This window comes from Triticum dicoccoides, chromosome 6A (assembly GCF_002162155.2).
Source record: "Triticum dicoccoides isolate Atlit2015 ecotype Zavitan chromosome 6A, WEW_v2.0, whole genome shotgun sequence".
NCBI lineage: Eukaryota > Viridiplantae > Streptophyta > Magnoliopsida > Poales > Poaceae > Triticum > Triticum dicoccoides.
Window position 1 is genome coordinate 104370315 of NC_041390.1, and position 23333 is coordinate 104393647.

The 23333-nt window shown below is 43.7% G+C and overlaps 1 protein-coding gene across 1 annotated transcript; it reads right to left on the bottom strand.

Moving 5' to 3' along the window:
* Window positions 1-13317: 13317 nt before the first annotated feature.
* On the bottom strand, window positions 13318-16921 carry LOC119315314 (tyrosine-sulfated glycopeptide receptor 1-like). Its single transcript, XM_037589965.1, has one exon. The coding sequence runs from the start codon at window positions 16814-16816 to the stop codon at window positions 13643-13645; it is 3174 nt and encodes a 1057-aa protein (XP_037445862.1). The 5' UTR covers window positions 16817-16921; the 3' UTR covers window positions 13318-13642.
* Between the last annotated feature and the right edge of the window lie 6412 nt (window positions 16922-23333).

A 23333-nucleotide genomic window follows, 5' to 3' on the forward strand; every position in this document is an offset into this window, starting at 1 on the left:
CCCGGGTTCGAGGATCCCTACTTTCCCGATCATGTGTATCAACTCGATAAGGCACTCTATGGCCTTAAACAAGCCCCACGTGCGTGGTATGACCACCTTACCGAGTTGTTACAAGACCGTGGTTTTGAAGTTGGGCTAATCGACCCCACTCTTTTTACTAAGAAGGTCAAAGGGGAGTTGTTTGTGTGCCAATTATATGTTGATGATATTATCTTTGGTTCTCCTAACAAAGCTTTCAATGAGGAATTTGCCGCTCTCATGACCTCAAAGTTTGAGATGTCCTCCATGGGAGAGTTGAAGTTCTTTCTAGGGTTCGAAGTGAAGCAAAGAAGAGAAGGAACCTTCATCAATCAATCCAAATACACTCAAGACATGCTCAAGAGATTCAAGCTAAGTGACGTCAAGCCGGCCTCCACTCCAATGCCCACCAAGTGCCAACTTGAGTTAGATCCCAATGGTAAAGTGGTGGATCAAAAGGTATATCGTTCCATGATTGGTTCCTTGCTTTACCTTTGTGCATCTAGACCGGACGTCATGTTGAGTGTGGGAATATGTGCATGGTTTCAAGCCGCACCTAAGGAAAGTCACTTTGTGGCGGTCAAACGAATCTTTCGATATTTGGCTCATACCCCAAACTTTGGCTTATGGTACCCAAGAGGATCAAACTTCAAGCTTGTAGGGCACTCGGATTCCGATTGGGCGGGAGACAAAGTGGATAGGAAGTCCACCTCCGGAGGGTGCCAATTCCTTGGTTGCTCTTTGGTAAGTTGGTCTTCCAAAAAGCAAAGTTGTGTGTCTCTCTCGTCCACTGAGGCAGAGTATGTTGCCACCGGTAGTTGTTGTGCACAACTTCTATGGATGAGGCAAACTTTAAAGGATTACAGTGTCACTTGTGACAAAGTGCCTTTTTGGTGTGACAATGAAAGTGCCATCAAGATTTCTCTCAACCCAGTGCAACACTTCAAGACGAAGCATATTCAGATTCGGTATCACTTCATCCGGGATCACATTAGGCGAGGAGAGATCGAGATCAACTATGTCAACACTCATGACAACCTTGCAGATATTTTCACGAAGCCCTTGGATGAAGCAAGATTTCGCGAGTTAAGGCATGAGCTAAATATCATTGATTCGAGCAATGTGGCTTGAACCCGTGCACACCCTACCATGCTCAATTTGTTGTCTAGTTTAGGTGTAGGCATGGACATATGGGGAGTGTTGTTCTCTCAATGAACTCTCCCTCCCCCCATTATGCATAAATTGATCAAGTCTTTCACTTTAGCCATTGTTGATGGCACTTGTGCTTAAAAGACGAGTTTTGGTCATGGGCCCAAGGTTAAAATCTTCGCGGTGCCATACCTTTTGACTCAAACATAGGTGGCCTTGGCCACCGCCCTCTTGTGAAGAGTGTGTCTTGGTCGCTTGCTGGTGTGTTTGCCATTTTTGTCGTTTCGTAGAGCTAAAGCCATGTCTGTTTAGTTGCCATGGCGTGCTGGGCGGTACTACCGCTGGTGGTGCGCGGTACTACCGCTCGTAAGCGGCACTACCGCCCCCCAGAACGGTACTACCGCTGGGGGACAAGAACAGGGGGTTAAGTCGGGGGCAGGGGGAGGTTTCTTCTCCCCCATACCCATTCACTTGGCCCCTCTTTTCTCTTCCTCTCTCCAGCCTCCTCTCGCCGCGGGAGGGCTTCGGCGGATCTCCGTCTCTGGGGCGTCCCTCTCCATTCCCTTTGGTGGAGTCGATCCCCACCTTGTCCTCTTGCCATGGATGCCGGTATTGCCCCCGTTCCTTCTTTCGTTTTGTCTCTTTTTCAGTTCTTGTTTCTTAGGGGCAATGGTGGTTGCATCTCTAGATTTTTGGCTAAATCTAGGATTGAGTTGGTTGGAGAAGGCAACTAGACTATCTCGATTAGAGTTTGGTAGGATTATTTTTGAATTTGGTAGGCCGGTAGTGCCGGATCTGACTGCGGTAGTAAGAACCCGTTGTTTCACCGCCTCGTGCTATATGAAACTGCTGTTTCTCCACCTCAAGCAGTACTACCACTCCTCTTGGAGCGGTACTACCGCTTGACCTAGAGCGGTACTACCGCTCCCTTTGGGGCGGTACTACCGCTTGGGGCGGTACTACCGCTGAATGCCAATTTCCATCATTTTTCCTGCCTTACCTTGATCTTTTGTTGAGTTTGTTGGCTTATGCTCGTTCTTTCTGGTTGTTTTGCGTGTTCTTGTGTTTGGCTCCAGGTGATGACCTTTCCGAGCAGCAAGGTCGCCGTATCAACCCTGGGCGTGCCACATCAAAACGCTACCGCACCTCAGAGCCAGCCGGTGGTTCCTCGAGCACCCAACCGCCTCCAGCAAGTGCATCTGCAAGTGTTCCTCCACCTCCTCAGCGATCAAAGCGAGCCGCCAACAAGCCAAAAAGGAAGACTGTGACTGAGATGACCAACAAGGAGTTTTGGGAGAAGCGTCGCCGCAACCCCTATGCGGTGGACCAAGAACCCACTTTGGTCAACCGCCTGTTCTGGAACCGTTTTCAGTTTGCCATCTACTTTGATGTGATCAAGGCCAAGAAGAATCTTTTTGTTGATGTTCGTTCCATTGACACTGATGCTATGGAGAAGGACCCGGAGTACTTTGGCCAAGCTCTTCAGATGTGCACTCAGCTGAACATTCTCAGGATCATGCAATTCAACAAGGATTTTGATACGGATTTGGTGGCTCAATTCTATGCCACCGTCCATCTTGGGACGGATGTCGACAGAACTCTGACATGGATGACCAATGGCAAGCTGCTTTCTGTCAAGTGGAAGGCTTTCATGGAGTTACTTGATGTGGTGGATACCGGGCTTGAGACTCCTGTCGCTTTCCGTCCTCACCGCAATGCTACATCCACCCACAAGCAAGCCCTTTGGCCCTACTGCACTGTGAAGGTTCACCCAGTAACTGAGAAGAAGACCTATGAGCTGTCTCCGTATCTGGACATTCTTCGTCGCATATTCCGTGAGACTCTCTTCCCTCAGATTGGGAATCTGGATATGGTCCACTCTTACCTCGTGGACATGCTCCTTTTCTGTCAGCATGAGAAGGAAGCAAGCACTGGAGAGAGCCTGGATATCTCTCATGTCATGTGGTCTGAACTTCTATCTGCCGTGTCTGAGCGCAAGTGTCCTATCTATGGTCCATTCATCATGAGGCTCATTGAGAGGGCCTGGGCACAGACTTATCCCAGAGTGCTGCTAGAGACTGGAGACTTGGTTTCTCATGAGATCAAGCGTCTGAGGAAGAAGGACAACTGGACAACGCCTCACACAGGGGGTCCATCTGCTACTGCTGCCATAGGGGGCCCGTCTGCTGCTGCTACTGCCATGGGGACCGAGTGTGAGGCTGCTACTGATGCTCATGAGGAGGACTTTGGCCCCTCTAGTGCAGAACCGTCGTGGGCACAGAAGCTTAAGCACAAGATGAAGAAGCTTTTCTGCATGGAGTCCCATGGTCGGTACATGACTCATGTGGCGGAGAAGCATGCCAGGACGCGCCACAAGGAGCTCATGCGTCAGATGGGAGCAACAGTTGCCAGTGGGTCTGAGGGTCAGATCACTGAAGAGGAAGACTGGATTCATCAGAATTGCCACTGGACCGACTCCGATGCCGAGCAGTTTTCGACCCACGACGAAGATGCAGAGATGTGATGTTAGAGATCTTCCTCCTCCCATCACCTGGAGTCGTAGTGTCACTCTATGCCCTTTTTGGTGTCTTGCTACCAAAGGGGGAGAGAGTGTAGGGATTTTCTTCTTGTGTCGTGCTTTGAGTCGTCTTGTGTTTTCTTGTGTGTTCCTTCTTTGGTTTGGTTTGGTGTGAGACCTTAGTTCTAGTTTCTAGTCATATGGTGTAAGACATATGCTCCCTATCGCTACCTTATTACTTATGTCATTTCATAGTACTGTAGTTTATTGTGAGATGCATGATTGTCCTGTTTATTCACTTCTCTCATATATCTTGTCCTTAGTATTGTTGGACTATAAAATATAGGGGGAGTGTTGATCCGAATGTGTGTGTCGTGCCATCTCTAGGTGCACACATTCTGGGGGAGCCCGTCTATATTTTGTAGTTCTTAGTTTTCTTCGTTTCATTTCTTTTCCTTGCACAAATCCCTAGTTGTCATCAATCCACCAAAAAGGGGGAGATTGTTACGGCATATCTCTCTCAAGGTAGTTTTGGTGATTGATGACAACATGTTTGCGGACTAATCTTGTGCTTTGAATTATTCACAGATTCTCCCCTGGCACGAGACGCCTTCTTCCCCTCGGAGTGTATTTCAAGATGGTGTAGCTCTTTCGTTTCTTTCTCGGTGGACTAGTTGCGTAGAGGGCACCGTACTATCAAGAGGGGGTCTGCTGGGGTTTTGCATGGGTGGAATCATCACGTACACATCAACTTCTCACCCTCCGAGCATTTCCTTTCCATTGAAGAGATCTCTCCTCTCTCTTCTTTGTCCTATCTGGGTCATGCGGTAGTACCGCGCACCCAGCGGTAGTACCGCTGAGAAGCCACAAGCGGCAGTACCGCTCCGCAGCAGTAGTACCGCCCGTGGCTCCACAGCAGTAGTACCGCTGTGGGCCTGGCACCTCCGCCTTGTCCTCAGCTTCTTTGAGAGATTTCTTCTCTCTCTCTCTCTCACGTCCCAGCGGTAGTACCACACTGCCTGTGGTACTACGGCCGAAGGGTCACAAGCGGCAGTACCGCTCCGCAGCGGTACTACCGCCCTTGACCCCACTGTCGTAGTACCGCTGGGCAGTCTGGTTCCTACCGCCTCGATTCGAGAGGTCTTTTTCTCGTGTCGGGTTTTGCGGCACTAGTCACGGTTGTAGTGGCGGTAGTACCGTTCCAGGAGCGGTAGTACCGCCCTACCACCGCGGTAGTACCGCATTTGGGTCCGTTCCCTACTTGTCTTCCCAACGCGGCAGTACCGCTGGCTGGCACGGCAGTACCGTTGTCCTGGCGGTAGTACCACCCCCTCTCAGCGGTAGTACCGCCCTGTGCGGGGCTGGTTGGTGGGGGGCAACGGGATTGTTGCCCCCACTATAAAAGGGAGTCCCCTTCTTCATTCTCACCCACCTCTTCCTCTCCAAGCTCCATTTATTTCTCAAGCTCCATTAAATACTCCAAGCTTCATTTTCGCCCGATCTATCTCTCTAGCCAATCAAATTTGTTGATTTGCTCGGGAGTGGTTGAGAAGGCTCCGATCTACACTTCCACCAAGGGATTTTCGATTCCCCCACTCATCCCTAGCGGATCTTGTTACTCTTGGGTGTTTGAGCACCCTAGGCGGTTGAGGTCACCTCAGAGCCATATTCCATTGTGGTGAAGCTTCATGGTCTTGTTGGGAGCCTCCGATTAAGTTGTGGAGATTGCCCCAACCTTGTTTGTAAAGGTTCGGTCGCCGCCTTCAAGGGCACCAATAGTGGAATCACGGCATCTCGCATTGTGTGAGGGCGTGAGGAGAATACGGTGGCCCTAGTGGCTTCTTGGGGAGCATTGTGCCTCCACACCGCTCCAACGGAGACGTATTTCCCCTCAAAAGGAAGGAACTTCGGTAACACATCCTCGTCTTCACCGGATCCACTCTTGGTTATCTCTTACCTTTACTTGTGCAAGCTCTTTAGTGTTTCTACCCTTGCTTGCTTGTATGCTTGTTGTTATTGCATCATATAGGTTGCTCACCTAGTTGCACATCTAGACAACCTAATTTGATGCAAAGTTTAATTTGGTAAAGAAAAGCTAAAAATTGGTAGTTGCCTATTCACCCCCTCTCTAGTCAACCATATCGATCCTTTCAATGGGGTTTTCACATCGATGGATTGACTGGATTATGACCTGTGTCACATCGGTGAGATATACTGTAAAATTAAATGGAACCTCCTTGGATTCATTTGCACCGTCGTGTGGGCTTCGGCAAGGTGATCCACTCTCCCCGTTCTTATTTCTGTTCGTTGTTGATGGTCTATCTTCTATTCTCAGAAATAGGGTGAACTCTGGAATTTTTTTGCCAGTGAAAATTTGTCGTAGGGCTCTGGGAATCTCTCACCTTTTGTTCGCATATGATACACTATTGTTTTTGAAGAAAATCGTGTACAAGCGGAAAGAATTAAGTCTCGTCTTGACCTTTATGCTAGAGCTACAGGCCAATTTCTAAATTATAATAAGTGTTCAATCATGTTCGGTGAAGCATGCCCTACCAATCTTCAGGAGGAGGTGAGAGATACTCTGAATATACAGAATGCTGGTTTCGAGAAGAAATACTTGGGTCTTCCAACACCCAATGGTCGTATGTCCAAAGGCAAGTTTCAAAATTTACAAGCACAACTCTTGAAAAGACTTGTCCAATGGGGTGATGGCCATTTTGCTCAGCCAGGCAGGGAAGTTCTTATTAAATCAGTGGCGCAAGCACTTCCTACATATATTATGGGTGTTTTTAAACTGCCTTTTTCTGTGTGTGATGATTTAACAAACATGACGCGGAACTTCTATTGGGGTTCGAGGGAAGGAAAACGAAAGGTTCATTGGAAGACTTGGCAAAAACTCCAGCAGCCAAAATGTAAAGGCGGAGCTAGGTTTCAGGACTTTCAGATATTCAATCAAGCACTACTCGCGCGCCAGGCATGGAGACTATTGACAGAACCGGATAGCCTATGTGCTCAACTTCTGAAAGCTTGGTATTATCCAAATGGGAAGCTAGAGGACACTGTGTTCGCAGGTAACGCCTCATCCACATGGACGATGATTTCTCATGGCCTGGATCTTTTGAAGAAGGGGCTGATCTGGAAAGTCGGCAATGGCCAACAGATAAGAATCTAGCGAGACAGTTGGATTCCAAGGCCTTTCTCATATAAACCTATCTCGCCACAGGACATGTGTCGGTTCCGCTTTGTCTCCCAGCTGCTCAACAACAATGGTTCATGGAATGTAAATTTGTTGCAGTCTATTTTCTTGCCATGTGATGTTACAGAGATCCTAAAAATTAGAGCCTCGCCAAGACTTGGAGATGATGTGCTTGCATGGGGACCCGGAAGATTGGGTGCCTTCTCTGTGAAATCTGCTTACAACATGGCTTTTGAAGAAACCTGCAGAATGACTTCGGTTGCAACTAGTTCGGCGCTTGATGGTCGTAGGACGTGTTGGAAAATGATATGGGGTAGCAACGTCCCACCTACAATCAAGAATTTTGCATGGCGTGTGGCTGTGAACTCGCTTCCAACTTAGGAAAATAAACACAAGCGAGGACTAGAGGAGTCAGATGTGTGCCCAGTGTGCGACAGAGAAACTGAATCTTCCTTCCATGCTTTATGTCGTTGTCCCCTAGCCGTGGACCTTTGGAACTGCATGGGGGAGGCATGGCGTTTGCCAAGATTGGGAGATATCAGTAACACGGGGACCGAGTGGCTCCTTGATATTTTTTTTCGCTAAGTGAGATTGAATGGGCGATGCTACTCTTCACACTATGGAGGTGCTGGCACAATTGAAATGAGGTTGTTCATGGCAAGATTCCACCTCCGATGGATGTCTCAAAGCAATTCTTGTGCAGCTACCTTGACTCGCTACTTGCGATTGCTCGAAACACGGAGTGTGATCCTTTGAAGGGAAAAGTTGTAATAACTTATGCTAGTACCAAAACACCACATGAAACAATAGGTCAGGACCCACCTGTTAGGTGGGTTCCTCCACCGACGGGTTGGGTCAAGCTCAATACAGATGGATCATGGACAGAGGAAGGTGGAGCAGGGGCAGGCATGGTTCTGCGTGATTGTCTTGGAAAAATTATTTTCTCTTCTTGCAGGGTGCTCTTCTCCTGCCGAGATGCACTTGAGGCCGAACTATGTGCTTGCATGGAGGGTATTTCTCTTGCTATCCAGCGATCGGAGCTGCCAATTTGTGTGGAAATGGATTCTGTAGTGGCGGTGAATATGGTTAAGGACAGAGACACGGACATGTCTATATTTGCCTCCTTGGTGAATGAGATTAAACACTTGATGTCCCTTCGTACAACTAGTGTATTTCATATCAATCGTAACCAAAATGTGGTTAGCGATTATTTAGCTAATTTTGCAAGAACTGAAGGTAGAATAGTAGTTTGGTTGGCTCTGGTCCCCAACAGGTTGTGGACTTGTGTAATCTGAATTGTAATTCCCTGGATCTTTGATTAATACAAGTCTTTCTCGCAAAAAAAGGTGTGATGACGAAGACACCAAATTACAACCTTGGCGGCGCTTTTCCCCTTGACGACATTATTGTGCACCACGGAGTGTAGTAATTGTTGAAATATGAGGATGGGCCTAGGGCCCATCTAACAATTTTAGAAAAATCTACAAGGGCCCATCTGGGTGATGTACATTGGCATGCTGTTGAAAGGATTATGCGTTATCTCAAAGGTATCATGAACTATGGACTTCACTATATCGGATACCCATCCATACTTGAAGGGTATAGCGGTGTGAATTGGATATCTAATGTTGACAAGATGAAGGCCACAACCGGGTATATGTTTATTCTTGGAGGTGGTGTTGTTTTCTGGAAGTCTTGTTTAAGAGCGTTAGACACGTCTGGTGTCGAAGCAAAATGGCTTCGGTATCTTTTGATGGACTTGCTAGTGGTTGAGAAATCGGTTCCGGCTATCCTTATGAACCATGACAATCAGACAATTATTGTCAAGGTAAAGAGTTCAAAGGACAACATGAAGTCCAACAAACATATAAGAATGAGATTGAAAACTGTCAAACATTTGAGAAACTCTGGAGTGATAGCATTGGATATATCCAAACGGCCAAGAATCTGGCAGATCCCTTTTCTAAAGGGCTATCGTGTTTTGTGATAGATAATGCATCGAGGAAGATGGGCATGAGACCCACATGAGTTGCCATGGTGGTAACCCAACCTATGCGATCGGAGATCCCGTGAAGTAGGACCTAGGGAAAACAAGTCAGTGGTGGACTGAGGAGAGTAACTATACTAACCCACTCCATTGGAGATGTAATACTCTCAGGAACTGTACGGTAGGTTGACTATTGTCTTAATGTATTCCAAAGCCCATATAAGAAAGATGGTATCCTACAGAGCAATCTTTGAAGGAACACACCTATATGAGCCCGATGCTAGTCACAGTCTATAAGATTGGGTGATATCTAGCAAGCTCATGAACAGGCCAGGAGTATGACTAATATGCTTCATCCGAGGGGTCAGCCTTCGGCAGCCTAGTACTAGTAAGACATGTGGTGAAACTTCTTTACGCCAAACTGACAATTCAAGGCATAGTTGTTCAGTTGTGAAGGAGTGTAGCTAGTTGCTCTAGGTGGAGTTCAACCTTATTTGATCTCCAATGAAATACTTGTATATCAAAATAGTGTTTGGAACAAAGGACAAAATGGGCCCTTGAAATTTGGTGGGGAATTGTTGAAAATGAGGGTGGGCCTAGGGCCTATCTAACAATTTCAGAAAATCTACAAGGGCCCATGTGGGTTTTATGGCAATGGGTGTGGAGAGAAGTTTAGTCTCACATTGCTAGTTGGAGAGGAGTTGGACCTCTTTATAAGGGATTCTCTTCCACATTCTATTGGAGCTTGAGAAGGGAAATTGTTCCCGCGTGCTCCTTCGCCGCCCGCCTTGCCACGTCCCGACGCGACGCGACGTGAGTTGCGGGAATGAGTCGAGCCGAGCTCACACCTATGCGCTTATTTTGCCGCCGGTGCGTATAAGGTTGACGGGAGAGCAGGCCTCCGAAACCCCGCCTTTCCAGATCCTGTACGGGAGATGGACGATAGTTTTTTGGGAAGCGTCCCCTACGCAACTACTCACCGCTATTCGTCCGAAGCCGATCGTGTCGCCGCCGAGAAGTTTGAAGCCGAGAAGAAGGCCACTGAGGACGCCGTTGCTGCCGCCGCCGCCACCGCGGCGTCTGCCTGGCCATTGAAGGGTATAAATCGCTTACCTCGTTCTTGTCTATTACTCTATTAGCCGTACTACTGTTATAAATATATGTATGTACTATTTGCGTAGTATGGTTCTATGTGATTGAATATTAGTATGTGTTCAATACTCTCAAGGTCATGACTATTTTCTAGATTAATTTAATCAAAAAACTGCTTATATACTCAACCGTTATTGTCTTAATTCGGAGGCGGCACAAGGTAAACTAGGTAGCGTGTGAGTGTGAGCTCCGTTGGCAGGCCGGCTGGTTGATCACTTGTCTCTTATGCTTGTCAGCTTGTGGTTGAGGGAACGCTTGTGTGGACAATGTACCATGTATTAGTTATAGTTTTGATGCTTTATTAGTTCAACAATTAGTGTTAAGATCCACATTTCATTGTGGGTACACTGTGTCATATTATCTCATAGATAATGATGTGTTGATGTTGTGATGTTTTCTTTTGCGGAAAGTATCATATCTCTTATAAAATTTCATCAAAAATACAAAAGCATCTCAAACGCTAAATTACATCGAGATTCCGAGACTATTGAACGGCCATTGCCTTCAGAACAAGCAGCCGACGCCTCGCTGACGCCGCTCCCCTACCGGAGCCGGCTTGACCTTGTCGATGACAGCCGGGAAATCTTTGTGCACATACCTCTAAGGACCAACGCCTTGAGCCACAATCATCACCGTTGAACCCTTGCATAGATATGAAGCACATAACATCAAATATCACCACATGACGAGAAACGTAACCTCACTGCCCCAAGAGATGACATGAATCTACATCTGAGCTCCGTTGACTACGTCCAAACGGACGGACTCGAGGATGATCGAAGCTTGGAAAACAAACTTGAAGAGGAAGCGCCGCCATCCACTCGAGCGTCGCATTTGCGTGGACTAAAAACCGTAAACTAAACTACTAACTGGAGCCCAGGCACCAGGATTCTCCTCCCCGCCACCGGCCACCGGAGCGACAGGCAGAGGGGAACGAATTCACGAGCGCGCGGTGAATTTATAAACACTCGTTTATTAATCTTCCCTTTTATTTTAGTTTACTTTATCAATCTTTGATTTTTTTTCTTTCAGGTTCATTTTTCTATTACTTTTATTTTTTATTTCCATTTTTTCCCTTTTCCCTTTCTTTTTTTTTCATTTTAATTTTTACAAACATCGTTCAAAATTTGTTAACATTTTTTGAAACCATAAAAATATTTCTAATACACAACTTTTTTGCAATTGCATTTTTTTTCAAATTCACGAACATTTCTTTGATATCATGGGCATTATTCGAATTCGCAGACATTTCCTGAAATTCTCAATATTTTTTGAAACTCGTGAACATTGTTTTCGAATAGGTGAATATTTTTGAATTGGCAAACATTTTTTGACATTTGGGAACAATTTTTGAAATTCACAGACATTTTTTAAGGAACATTATTTGAGTGCATGAGCATTTTTTGAATCAGCAAAACAAATTGAATCAATGATCTTTTCTGAAATTTGGAGCATTGTTTAAAATTCGGGAACATTTTTCCGATTTTTGGGAATATGTTTTAAATTCATGAATTGTTTTATGAAATCCTGGAAAAAATTTAAATTTATGAACATATTTTTGAGTTAATTTTTTAAAAGCTTTTTAAAATTCATGATCATTTTTCAAAATTATATTTTTTTTTGAATTGACGAACATGTTATGATTTCTCAATCTTTCTTTTTCAATTTTTTTTACATTTTTTCTGAAATTGGGAACTTTGTTTAAATCCTATATTATTTGAAAGAAAAAAAGATAAAAACTGAGGACGTCCCACCATGAGCATGGGGGGGGGGGGGCGTCCTTTGTTTCTTTTCATTTTGTTTTTTCTTTGAGTAAAAAATAGTGGTATCATCTTTGGATTGAAGAAGTTGTCACATATGCATTCGTAGTTGATGAGAACGTGTCGTCCCACTGAATGCACGTCACCTTAATGCCTGTAATAAAAAAAATGCGAGCACCAGCATCAAGTCTACGACTTGAATCCAAGTGGTCTGAAAAACCACTGCCGTCCTAACCATTCAAGCACAGGCTTGTTCGCCTTTTCCTTTTAGTTATGAGAGCTCCTACATGTATGATCAAAATTTATACAGACATTTGTGTGATCAGACTGGGCTCAAACACCGGGAAGTGGGCCACTCTCTTGTAGAATGAAAATCATATGGAAAACTATAGTAGTCAAGATAGTTTCATTTGGTTATTTTTTTCCCATTTCCTGAATACATGTAAAATATTTTTTAAATGCATGTTGAATTTTTTTAATACACATTAAACATTTATAAAATACACACTGAACATATTTAATAAACATCGTACTTTTCTGAATGATTTTGAAATTAATAAATACGTGATGAATATTTCTTAAAGATGAGTTGAACATTTTTTAAATTCACATTGATTTTGTTTAATTTGTAATGAATATTTTTTCAATAGATGATAAACATTTTATAAAAAATAGTGAAGTAAAAAAATATTTCCAAACGTAAAGTATATTAATATATTTTTGGAAAAACGAATTGATTTTTTGAATTCAAACAGACTTTTATTTAAGATTAATTAATTTAAAATGCTACTGTAGAAAAAGAAACAAAATTCAAAAAAACAAATCAACAAAAAAAATGGAGCTACCGAGCTAGCGATCGGACGGACTGACCAAGCGCACATAAGCGATACATATCAGGGCCCTCCTGCTTTGACCGCTCGGCAGCTCTATCGCCATCGCTCCTCGCTCCCGGCGAGTCACAGCTCAACCATTTTCGCCGGAAAACGGAAGTGCCTACTCCTCCTCGCACGCTGCCGTGCTGGCACCGGACCCTCGCTTCCACGCTCGCCCTATTCCATGCGCGCCCTGGCATCCATTTCTCTGACGCAATACCGGCCTTTTGGGCTCAGCGTCGGCCGCCTCGGCAGCAGCGCGCTCAGGCCGTTCGGCGAAATGCCGACCCGGGCGTCTTTTCTTGGACCGCGACGGTTGCCGTCGAGAAGCCGGGTCGGCTCGTAGAACAGGCTTGGGAAGTGTTCTGATGCCGTGATGCGTATGTGTATACGCCGGAGGGGCGAGCTACGTTGCAAGGCCCGTGGATTTCTTGGCCGCGTGACTCCTTCGACATGGTACGTAATTGCTTCTGATCGACATTCCTCTCGTGTTTTGCTAGTGGCTGCGTGCTGAGTTATTTGTATTTCAACAAAGGTGGTGGTCGTATTGCATTCCCATTTTCTCATTCCATTTGTTCGACGCTTGGACCAACCAGGCATTTGCTGTAGCTAGTAATTCGGCAATTCACCTCCAACTTTAGTGGTTTCTAAAATCGATGATCCAAAGCAAAAAGATGACTGCACATACTATCTTCCCTTGAATGGACTCCATTTTCAACCTTTCACCGATAAAGCAAGATTGTCATTTCACATGCTTACACTCTGTTTCATGCTTGTGAAACTTAAAGCATATATAATATACAGAGACCATTTAAAGGTCCTTGCAAAAGAAATCTAAAGGAAGATCAATTTTACAAAATATCTTTCCATAAAGAACCACGAAAGCTCAAAATGGCAACCTGTTAGGCTCTGTACAAAGTACAAAACAAACTCATTGACGAAACTAAGAAAGTTACATGTATATCTTGCACAAAAAATACGAGACATCTATTATCGTATCTTGGCTGATCTTTGCATCTGCGGCTCAGCATCTATACTGGCCAGGCAGGAGACTACTTCCATGATGGTTGGCCTCATGAATTGATTGTGGTCGACACATTTGGAAGCAGCTTCAAGCACCTTCAGCATTTGTTCTTCATATTCTGCGCCTCTAAGTGTTGGATCCAGGACCTCAACTTGCTTTCCCTTGGACCTCATCTCGAGCACCCATGGGACAAGTTCTTTTGATGTAGATAGGACTGAAACAGGCCGCATTCCAGTGAGCAGCTCAAGCAGGACTACTCCAAAACTGTACATATCACCTCTCAACGTAGCAACCCATGCTTGCCCATATTCGGGGGGAATGTAACCCATAGTGCCGACCAACTCAGTTGTAACATGCGTTTGGTTGGGAAGGATCAATCTGGCTAGCCCAAAATCTGCAACATAAGCTTTAAATTCTTTGTCCAGTAGGATGTTACTGGATTTGATGTCACGGTGGACAATTTGAGGCTTGCAGACATCATGGATATGAGAAAGGCCAAGGCTTGCTCCTTGCGCGATCTTCAGCCGAGTTGGCCAGTCAAGACATGAGCTACCATCGTCATCCCTGTTATGAAGCCAATCATCCAGGCTGCCGTTCTCCATGTAGGAATATATGAGGAGCCTTGAGTTTCCATGGATGCAGTAACCCCACAGAGGTACAAGATTTTCATGTTGTGCCATGGAGAGAGCATCAACCTCTGCACTGAACTCTCTTTCCATAAGACACATTTCATCGCTGAGCCTTTTTATTGCCAGCTTCGAGCCATCACATAGCTCTGCCTTGTATACTAATCCATAACCTCCACATCCAATGATGTTCTCCTTGTCAAAATTGTGTGTAGCTTTCAAAATGTCAGTGAATTTGAGCTTGCTTTCTTCTCCCTTGCCTCGTGACATCACTACCAATGTTTGCTCTGAACTGGAGTTGGATGAAGTTGATTCGATATATCCATTGTTCTTGTCTGTTGTATTTTTTACTGTAAAACCATTGACTCTGATTGAGACAAGGAGACGCCCCAGCAACAAAAGAACAGCAATGCTTCCAAAGAACACTCCAAATGTAATTGCAAAAAGAGCCTTCTTATGCCGTTCTTTGGAGGGGATCAGAGGTGGTGAAGCCGAACCACATTTGTGAATTAGCATAGAGCCACAGAGCTTTGGATTCCCATCGAAACTAGAGTTCTGAAACGTATTAAACTGACCTCCAGATGGAATAGGCCCTTCTAGGTCATTGTTAGAAATGTTGAATGCTGAAAGGAAATGCAGGCTGTTCAATGCAGCTGGGATTCCACCTGTGAGGTTGTTGGTCGACAAGTCTAACACCTGCAGGTTTGTGAGGTTGCATATTGATTGTGGGATCTGTCCTTTTGAGTCATTGAAGCTGAAATTGAGTGAACAGAGGGCTTTCAACTGACCAATCTCCAAGGGCATCTCACCAGTTAATTTATTGTTACTTAGATCCAGCACTTTTGGGAAAGCCATTGGTAACCGGTATTGAAGTGATGGAGCTACATAAATTGGTAGCTCAAAGAATCTGGGGTCCAAATGGGTTGCATTATTCTCTGATCTTAGCATTGGCATCTTCATTAAGGCTGCTGGGATTTCCCCTGTCATGCTATTATTTGATATGTCTAGATAGAAGAGGAATTTTAGGCTGTTGATCCAGTAAGGTATCTGTCCTGTTAATTGATTGTTTTCTAAAAATAACATCTCCAAATTTGTCAGCTTTGATAACCAATGTGGTACTTTCCCCAACAGTGAGCAATCTGTTATTGCTAGAACCTGAAGATTCTCAAAACTGACAATGATGTCATCGTCTGGCATGGTCTCATTCATGAAGTTGAGCCCAATAAGAAGGGTGGTGAGACTCTTGGATCTTGCAAGTATCGGAAGTGTACTTGTGATATTTGTAAGATTGTTGTTAACAAGTGATAGGAATGAGAGGGATTTCAGATTGCCTATTTTTTCTGACAGCTGGCCATGGAAATTATTGAAGGATAGCCGAAGTGCAGTTACGTTGCTGCACGAATAGATGCTTTCTGGAATTTTTCCGGTGAAGTTGTTCCACCCAAGATCTGAAGTTTTTAGATTGGGTAGATTGGAGAAGTTGACCTTGTCGAGCTCTCCAGAGAACAAGTTGTTCTTGAGGTCAATGGTTATGAGATTTGTGCAGTTGCTCAGGGTTGATGGTAGATCCTCAGACATGTTGTTATTGTTCAAATGGAGCTCCTCCAATCTGTGAAGCTGACCTATAGATTCTGGCACCTTTCCACTGAAATTGTTCTCTCCAAGATCAAGGGTTATGAGATTACTGAGACTGACAATACGTGCATCTTCAAGTGTTCCTTGTAAAGTATTCTTGGGGAAAGAGAGGTACTCCAACGAGCTAGCATTAAAAAGTTCATCTGGTAGAGGCCCACTAAGGTTGTTGTGGCCAACCTTGAGCACTCTGAGCTTGGGACAACTACCAAGTCCAGACGGAATTCTTCCACTGAATAGGTTGTAACAGAGTTCAAGCACAGTGAGCAATGGCAAACTGGTGCATAAATGACTTGGCAGCTGCCCAGTAAAGCTGTTCTTGCTGGCATTGAGTGCGACCAAATTTTTCATCACTTGCCATGTGGAGGACGGAAATTGTCCTGTAAACAAATTGCTCGAGATGTTCAGTACCTTCAGTGGCCGGGGAGGAGTCAAAGATGATAACTCTTGCAGATCTCCACTGAGGCGGTTAAAGCTGACGTCTATGGCGACGATGCTGCCGGATGACATCAATTCCTGCGGTAGGCCACCGTATAGCAGATTGTTTGACAGGTTGAGGCGCAGTAATCCAGTGAGATTCCCAAGAGAAGCTGAGATGTGCCCCTGAAGACTCCTAGAAGCCAGCAAGACATCCGTAACAATCCCATCTGTACTGCAGGTGATCCCTTCCCACTGGCAGCAATCCGTGCCATGCTGCCAGGACGCAGCGAGGCCACCGTGTTGTGAGAGCCCGGCAAGGAACTGGTGAAGGGAGCCCTGCTCCTGCTCTCTGCAGGAACTGGTAGGAGAGGCCAATCCGATCAGCAGCACAAGAGCAAGGCCAAGGGAAGGTATGTGCAGTATCTTGCTGTAAGCCTTGTTGGAAAAATGAAGTGTCTGCATGGTTTTCGGGTGAAACTAGCACGGGAACGAGAGGTTATGTTGTCCCCTGACTGGATAAAGCATCAATGGTGGTGTAACCATGAAAGAGCATGATGGTAAGGAAAGAAGCAGATCTTTCTACCATTTGTTCTGTGCCTTGTAGTGGTACTAACCACGCTTGGATTTTACACAACTGCCCCCAGCCCACCAGGCAGCTTCCTAGTTCACACTGATGTTTCAGTGTTTCACTATAGGTTGCATGCTGGAATCTACTGAAAAGTCAATTGCCGAACACCTTCCATACAAAAAAAAATTGCATTGTAGATTTTCTAGTCCTGCTTGACTTAATTCTCGATGAATTTTTACAGCATTCCTTAGTTTAGTTGCCCTGACATCACTTCTCTAACTGGCTTTCACTAAACAATTTGACCTGCTTACCACTAGCACTGAATTAAACTATTGCTTCTTGATGCATCATTTGCCTTTTGGGAACAGAAGAAGGCACGTTTTTGCCACAACGGTTGCTGAAGATCTGCAGGAAATTCAGCCACCGAGATAGTATACGGATGATTATTACCGGAAGGCGCTTGCACTTGAGCTTGAGAGCGATCATCGGTGTCTCTGTCAGTGTGTGAACAAACCCAAGTGGAGGGCCAGAAGAAGTGCGATATTTCTTTCTTGCTTTATGGACGGGGTGAATGGTTGACCTGCTGGAGTGATCTGTTCTCCGTTCCATCCTCTTGACCTGAGGCATTAACTTCCTTATCGCGCGTGCGAGCTTCGTCTGATGGATACATTTGCTGTTAGTTTCCATTCTCCTGGCTCCAGTTGCGCACTATTGTGGACCATGGACTCTGGTTTTCATCTGAATTTGGAAGCGGTTGAAAATAAACAGGGTAGCGTGTGTGCTCTGGTAGTGCCGGGCTGGTTCTGATGCTTGTCAGCTTGTGGTTGTGTGGAAATGGTTCTTTTGAACCGAACCGTGTATTAGTTATAGTTTTAATACTTTAGTTGAATATATAATCGGTGTTGTATAAGAATCACATTTCATTTTGCGTATACAAGTTTAGTTTAGTTTTTGGATGATGATGATGATGTGCTGATGTTAGCTGCACTGTATCGTCATTATTTCTTAGATATTGCGCTCTATCATTGATCAGTGTGCATGTGGTTAATGATTTCCCACTCTGACTGAGCAAAAATATAGCAAGTGGCTGACGCTCTACATGATTAGGACTCGCTGCAGAGTTGGCAGTGCAGCCCCTTTTGTTGTCATGTTTAGCATGTATCAGTGATACCTCTGTTTTGTTCTGTCAGGTGCAGCAAGGCAGGATTTGTGCATGTTATAATTATCAGATTCAGTGCGGATTGAAGAACATAACACAAGAGACTGGCAACAGTTTATTTATTTGTTTATTTTGCGTTGAGCCACACGTTGTATTTGGCATGTCAGCCTATGGATCAAGCGTGTATTTCAACGCGTTGATTCGTCGCGTTGATGTAGCTAGACCACGAATTTAGCGTGTCATTTGGTCAAGCGTGTATTTGGCGCGGTCTTGGCGGCATGCTCTCTCGTTACCAGAGGAGCTTAGAAAAACAAAAGAAAATTGTTTTTCTCCATAGCGCCTTCACACTTGGCCACTTGGAGTACAAAAATGGCGGCATGACCACTGGCCCGACTACCAGACGATGGTTCTCAGACCGTTACTTAGTTGTTCTCTGACGTGCTTGTACGTTTTCTCCCAACGCGTAGTTGATCGCATCGTCTTGTTCGTTGTCGTAGGTGTTTTGAAAAGGCATGTCACCTTGTATCTTCTTCTTTCTCTAGTGCATTTGTCTTGAGTCTTGACCGGGGTAATTTTACCATGGGGAATAAATAGGTCTTGGTTCTTTTTTTGATGTAAAAAAGTGTCTTGGTTCTTTTTTTTTTTTTACTTTCGTTGAAAGAAAAAAATATAAGCATCTCCGGGCTCTAGCCCAGGCCAAGCGTCCAAGGCCTAATTAGTGATCCCGTTGATTCCTGGCCAGCGTTGTCCACCAGCAGCCCGGCCCACTTACAACACTCAGTCTACTCCCCGCGATTGATGTGTGTTGTGTAGATGTTTAGTACCACATCGCCAACTTCGGCCAACACACCACAGCCTAAAAGGTGGCGGTCGGGAGCCAGTTCCACCGTGCGGCAAGCACGGTATAAAGCAACAGCCTATTGAGCTAAAATCCTCTTGGTATAAACGTCGACAAGGTAATTACTATCTCTATGATATGATTCAGAACACCGGCCCACTTGATGAATTATCCAAACTAAGCCATGGAAGCCCGTCGTCCTTGCAGGGGCGGCCTTTTTTTTTTTATCATTGGTCTGGTTTTTTCTCCCACAACCTTGTCAAAAGTCAACAGTTTACGCACGGATTCGACACGCTGCATGTTTTTTTCCTTTAAAGAACTCAAAATGTATTCTTTAACCGCTTGACCTGTAAGAAGAAAAAAAATAAACCACCTAACGACTACAAGCACTGAAATGAACCAAAGGCGTGCCGTTGTCATCACCCCTCCCTCGACGAAGAACATTGTTGGAGTAGACAAGTCAGAGAGTTGTCATGCTAAGGCACCAAAGGACCAACGCATTAGCACAACCATCATCGTCGATAAATAGAAGCATACATCAGAAGGATCCAATCAGTAGACACACAAACATAGACGAATGAAGACCAGATCTAAGTAGATCCACCGATGACAAAAGCCGAATGAATCCCACGAGATCCGCTGGAGACACACCTCTATCTGATACCTTTCATTTATTTGATGCCTTCCTCTCGGTTTTGGAAATTTATGTCCGGTTTCTGTTTCCTTCTTCTTTTTTAGTGTTTTTCTCTGTTGGTTTTCTTTCGGTTATTTCATTTTCATTTTCTTTATTTTCCTTTCCTTTTAAGTTTTTAAATACATGTCAAACATTTTGCAAATATATGTTGAACATTTTTAGATACACACTGAAAAAAAAGATTGACACTAAACATTTTTCAAATAAATACACATTAAATTTTTTAATACACATATAACATTTTCAAAACAATGTTCAACTCTTTAAATACACGGTAAATTTATTAAGCACACATTTAATAGATTTTAAGTAGATTTTGTTTTTAATAAATATTGAATAAATATTCAAATACTTGATAAACATTTTTGTAAATTAGTATAATGGAAAATATATTTCCAAATATAAAATAGATAAATAAACAGAAACCAAAATGTGAAAAAAAGATGCAAAATGAAATTTATATTGAAACTAGCAGACATGCCCGTGCATTGCAACGGGAGGAAAAAAGTCACACAATCAAGCCGGGGAGCTTCATTTCTGTACGATGAGATCGGGAGTATTGCACAAAGATCCTTTATCCTTCGGGTAATATAGCAGAGAAAAGTGAGAATTCATGTCGGACACACGAGGGACTCCGAGTCCGACTCCTCATGCATTTGTAACCGGTACCGGTAGGTCGAGCAACGCAGGCTTCCTGCTAGTGATGCCGAAGAGAGGAGGATGTCGGTGGCAGGCGGCGGATGGTCAGCGATGGCCACCCAAGTCATTAGTGTGATTTGCATATGGCATCACTAATCATTGAACCTGGAAATACAAATGCAGTAGTATGATTGGAACTTATATTTGCTATCGACGGCCTCATTTGAAAGCTAGCACAAAGATACATCAAAATCTTAGATTTTTCTTCTTTGCACCTAATAGATTATTGCAGCACCGGCAACCTGAGAATTTTTTTGGGAGTCCATGTCGGTTATAATCATCTAACATCACACAATCAAGTAGTACTTATAGGGTTTGAAGATCTACCACACTTGATGACAACGTAAAGCATACTCTGGTTGTTGGGATTTCAGTTGTTCCATGTGCATTCACACTTGGAGGTTCAGAGTATTTACCGAACAGTTTACCAAGAACCAAAATGACATGCATCACAGGACAGTTCAATTGTTCAAGAGTGAGCATGCATATGTTTCTATTTGAGTGCTAGCATTGCTTTTCTAATTTAATAGATATGCACTTATAAGTAGTAACATTTAAAGAAAACCCGGATGTACATATTCCGTCATTATTCAGAATAGCAGGACAAGATCATAAAGCATATATCGTAAGTTCTCTGGTAATGTTGTGGGTTTAATCAAGCGAAGTACTAAGCAAATAAACATTACAAATATAAATGGTAAAAAGATAATTTCATATACAAATTGTAAAGCCAAAAAGCAGTAGAAGGAAACACAATAGCTGATATGAGCCTATAGGAGCATGTGCCTATGAGAGCAGCCTCATCCTCGCAGTACTAAGCCTCAGACCCTCGATGGATATGTGACAAAACCAAGGCCACGTTAGTCTGTTTAACCAAACATAATATAAATATGTCATACAACGGCAAGATGAGAAAAGTTTAAGAACGGAAAACGCTCCTTGGCACGCAAGCGTTGGAACGAGCGATGCACTATCGGTAGCCAGGGATAGAAGGGCCCACCCAAGTCTGCATTTCAGATCTGCGGAAAAGCGTACATCACGGGATCTTTCCTTACTCTCTCTCCATCCTGAACTTAATCTCACCACCGCCCCCCGATTCAACGGGTGGGGCCCATGTGGGGCTCGGTTTCCCGTAAATATCTCTTCCTTGATTTTCTCAAAAGGGAAAGTTTGACTCGTCAGAAATTGATCGTTGCAACGGGCGCGCGTCCAGGCATGGACGCGGAGCACGACAATCAGCAAGATGATATGGTGTGGGGAGAAATATCTAGTACTCCCACCTCTAGGGTGTTCCCGGTGCTCCAAACTTGGTAGCACATTTTAAAATGTTTAAAAAATTCTGAAAAAATCGAGCACATTGACACAACATCAATGTATGTTGTTAAAAAATTTCAAATCAAAATTTGAAACATTGCTCGAGATAGAAAAATGACAAAATAGACACCAATGTGATAATGGGCCTAATCTAAAGCCCAACTTAAGTTGCGTACTATTTACTGTCAAATTTGTCATTTATGTTTCTCAAGCTACGTTTCGAATTTTGATCTTAATTTTTTTGACAACATACTTTGATGTTGTGTCAATGTGATGGATTTTTTTCAGAATTTTTCGAACATTTAAAGATGTTCTACCGAGTTTTGAAGCACCGGGAGCACCCTAGGGGTGAGAGTACCAGATATTTCCCCTATGGTGTGGACGCCCGGCTGCATAGAGAGCAAGGTGGGACTAACACAACATGAGATATTAATTCTTGTCCAGCTGGTGCCTTAGGGCATCTCCAATGGTTGTAAGATAGTTGTCGATAGACTTTGCCACATAGGATTTTTGATGATGTGTCATGCAATAAATAAGGAAAGAGAGGAAGGTTGTATGTACATGAACCAACACCCATTGCACAAGCTCCAATGTAGAATGAGAGAGCACCTTATTTATTATCTCACATCCTATTGGGCATACTAGATACAACCCATTAGAGATGTTGTATGTTAAGATGTTGGTTGATGACATGGTATATTTTACCAACAAGCTAATATACAAACTGTTGGAGATGCTTTAGATGTTAACTGGGGTTGTAAGTTCGATCCTCACTGGCTCCTATCTTTTGGGGGGCTTATACTTATATTTATCAGGGCTTCCAAGAAAGCTCACTTGGTGGCCCATAAATGTAGAGGCCCAGCTGAGCATGCAAAACACATGCAGCCAACAAAATACGAAGATTTGTCTTAAAAAAACAAAATACGAAGAAAACGAACCACGACAGGTAAAAAGGGAATTTCCTATTCGCCGCTCTTTGTGGCAAGTAGTCGACCGGACGCACAGGCAGATTGACGAGCGCGTTAGGATGGACCGGCCCGTTCAAAAGTTAAAGCGAATCCGGTTTTGGGAATCTTCTAGGTAGTTCCTAGCCGGTTTTTCTGGTTTTGGGAACCTTCTAGAAGGTTCCTCAACCGGTTTTTCTATTTCCCCCTTTACCCCTTTTTGTTTCTTTTCTTTTACTATTTCTTTTTCTTTTCATTTTAATGTTCTTTTTTCTTTTTTATCTTTTTTTCGTTTTTGATGTTTCTTTTTTTCCTGTTTTCTGTTTCTTTTTCATTTTTTCGTTTTTTGTTTTTCTCTTTTCAAAGTTATATTATTATTTTTTCAATTTTTTTGTGTTGCTCACAATTGTTCAAAACTTCACAAAATGTTCTCATTTTTCAAATTTTGTTCACGCTTTCAAAAAATTGTTCAAAACTTCACAAAATGTTCTCATTTTCAAATTTTGTTCATCCTTTCAAAAAAATTGTTCAAAACTTCACAAAATGTTCTCATTTTCAATTTTTGTTCCTGACTTGAAAAAATGTTCATGCTTTCAAAAAATTATTCAAAGTTAAAAAAATGTTCTCATCTTCAAATTTTGTTTCTCTTTTCTTTTCTTAGTTTCTTTTTCTTTTTTATGTTATTTCACAATTTCACAACTTTGCAAAATTTCTTCGCAAATTAAGAAAAATGTTCGTTTTTTCAATTTTTGTTCGTGAGTTT

Bases quoted from the DNA above. Each gene is read 5' to 3' on its own strand.
- LOC119315314 (XM_037589965.1), bottom strand. From the start codon at position 16,816: ATGCAGACACTTCATTTTTCCAACAAGGCTTACAGCAAGATACTGCAC.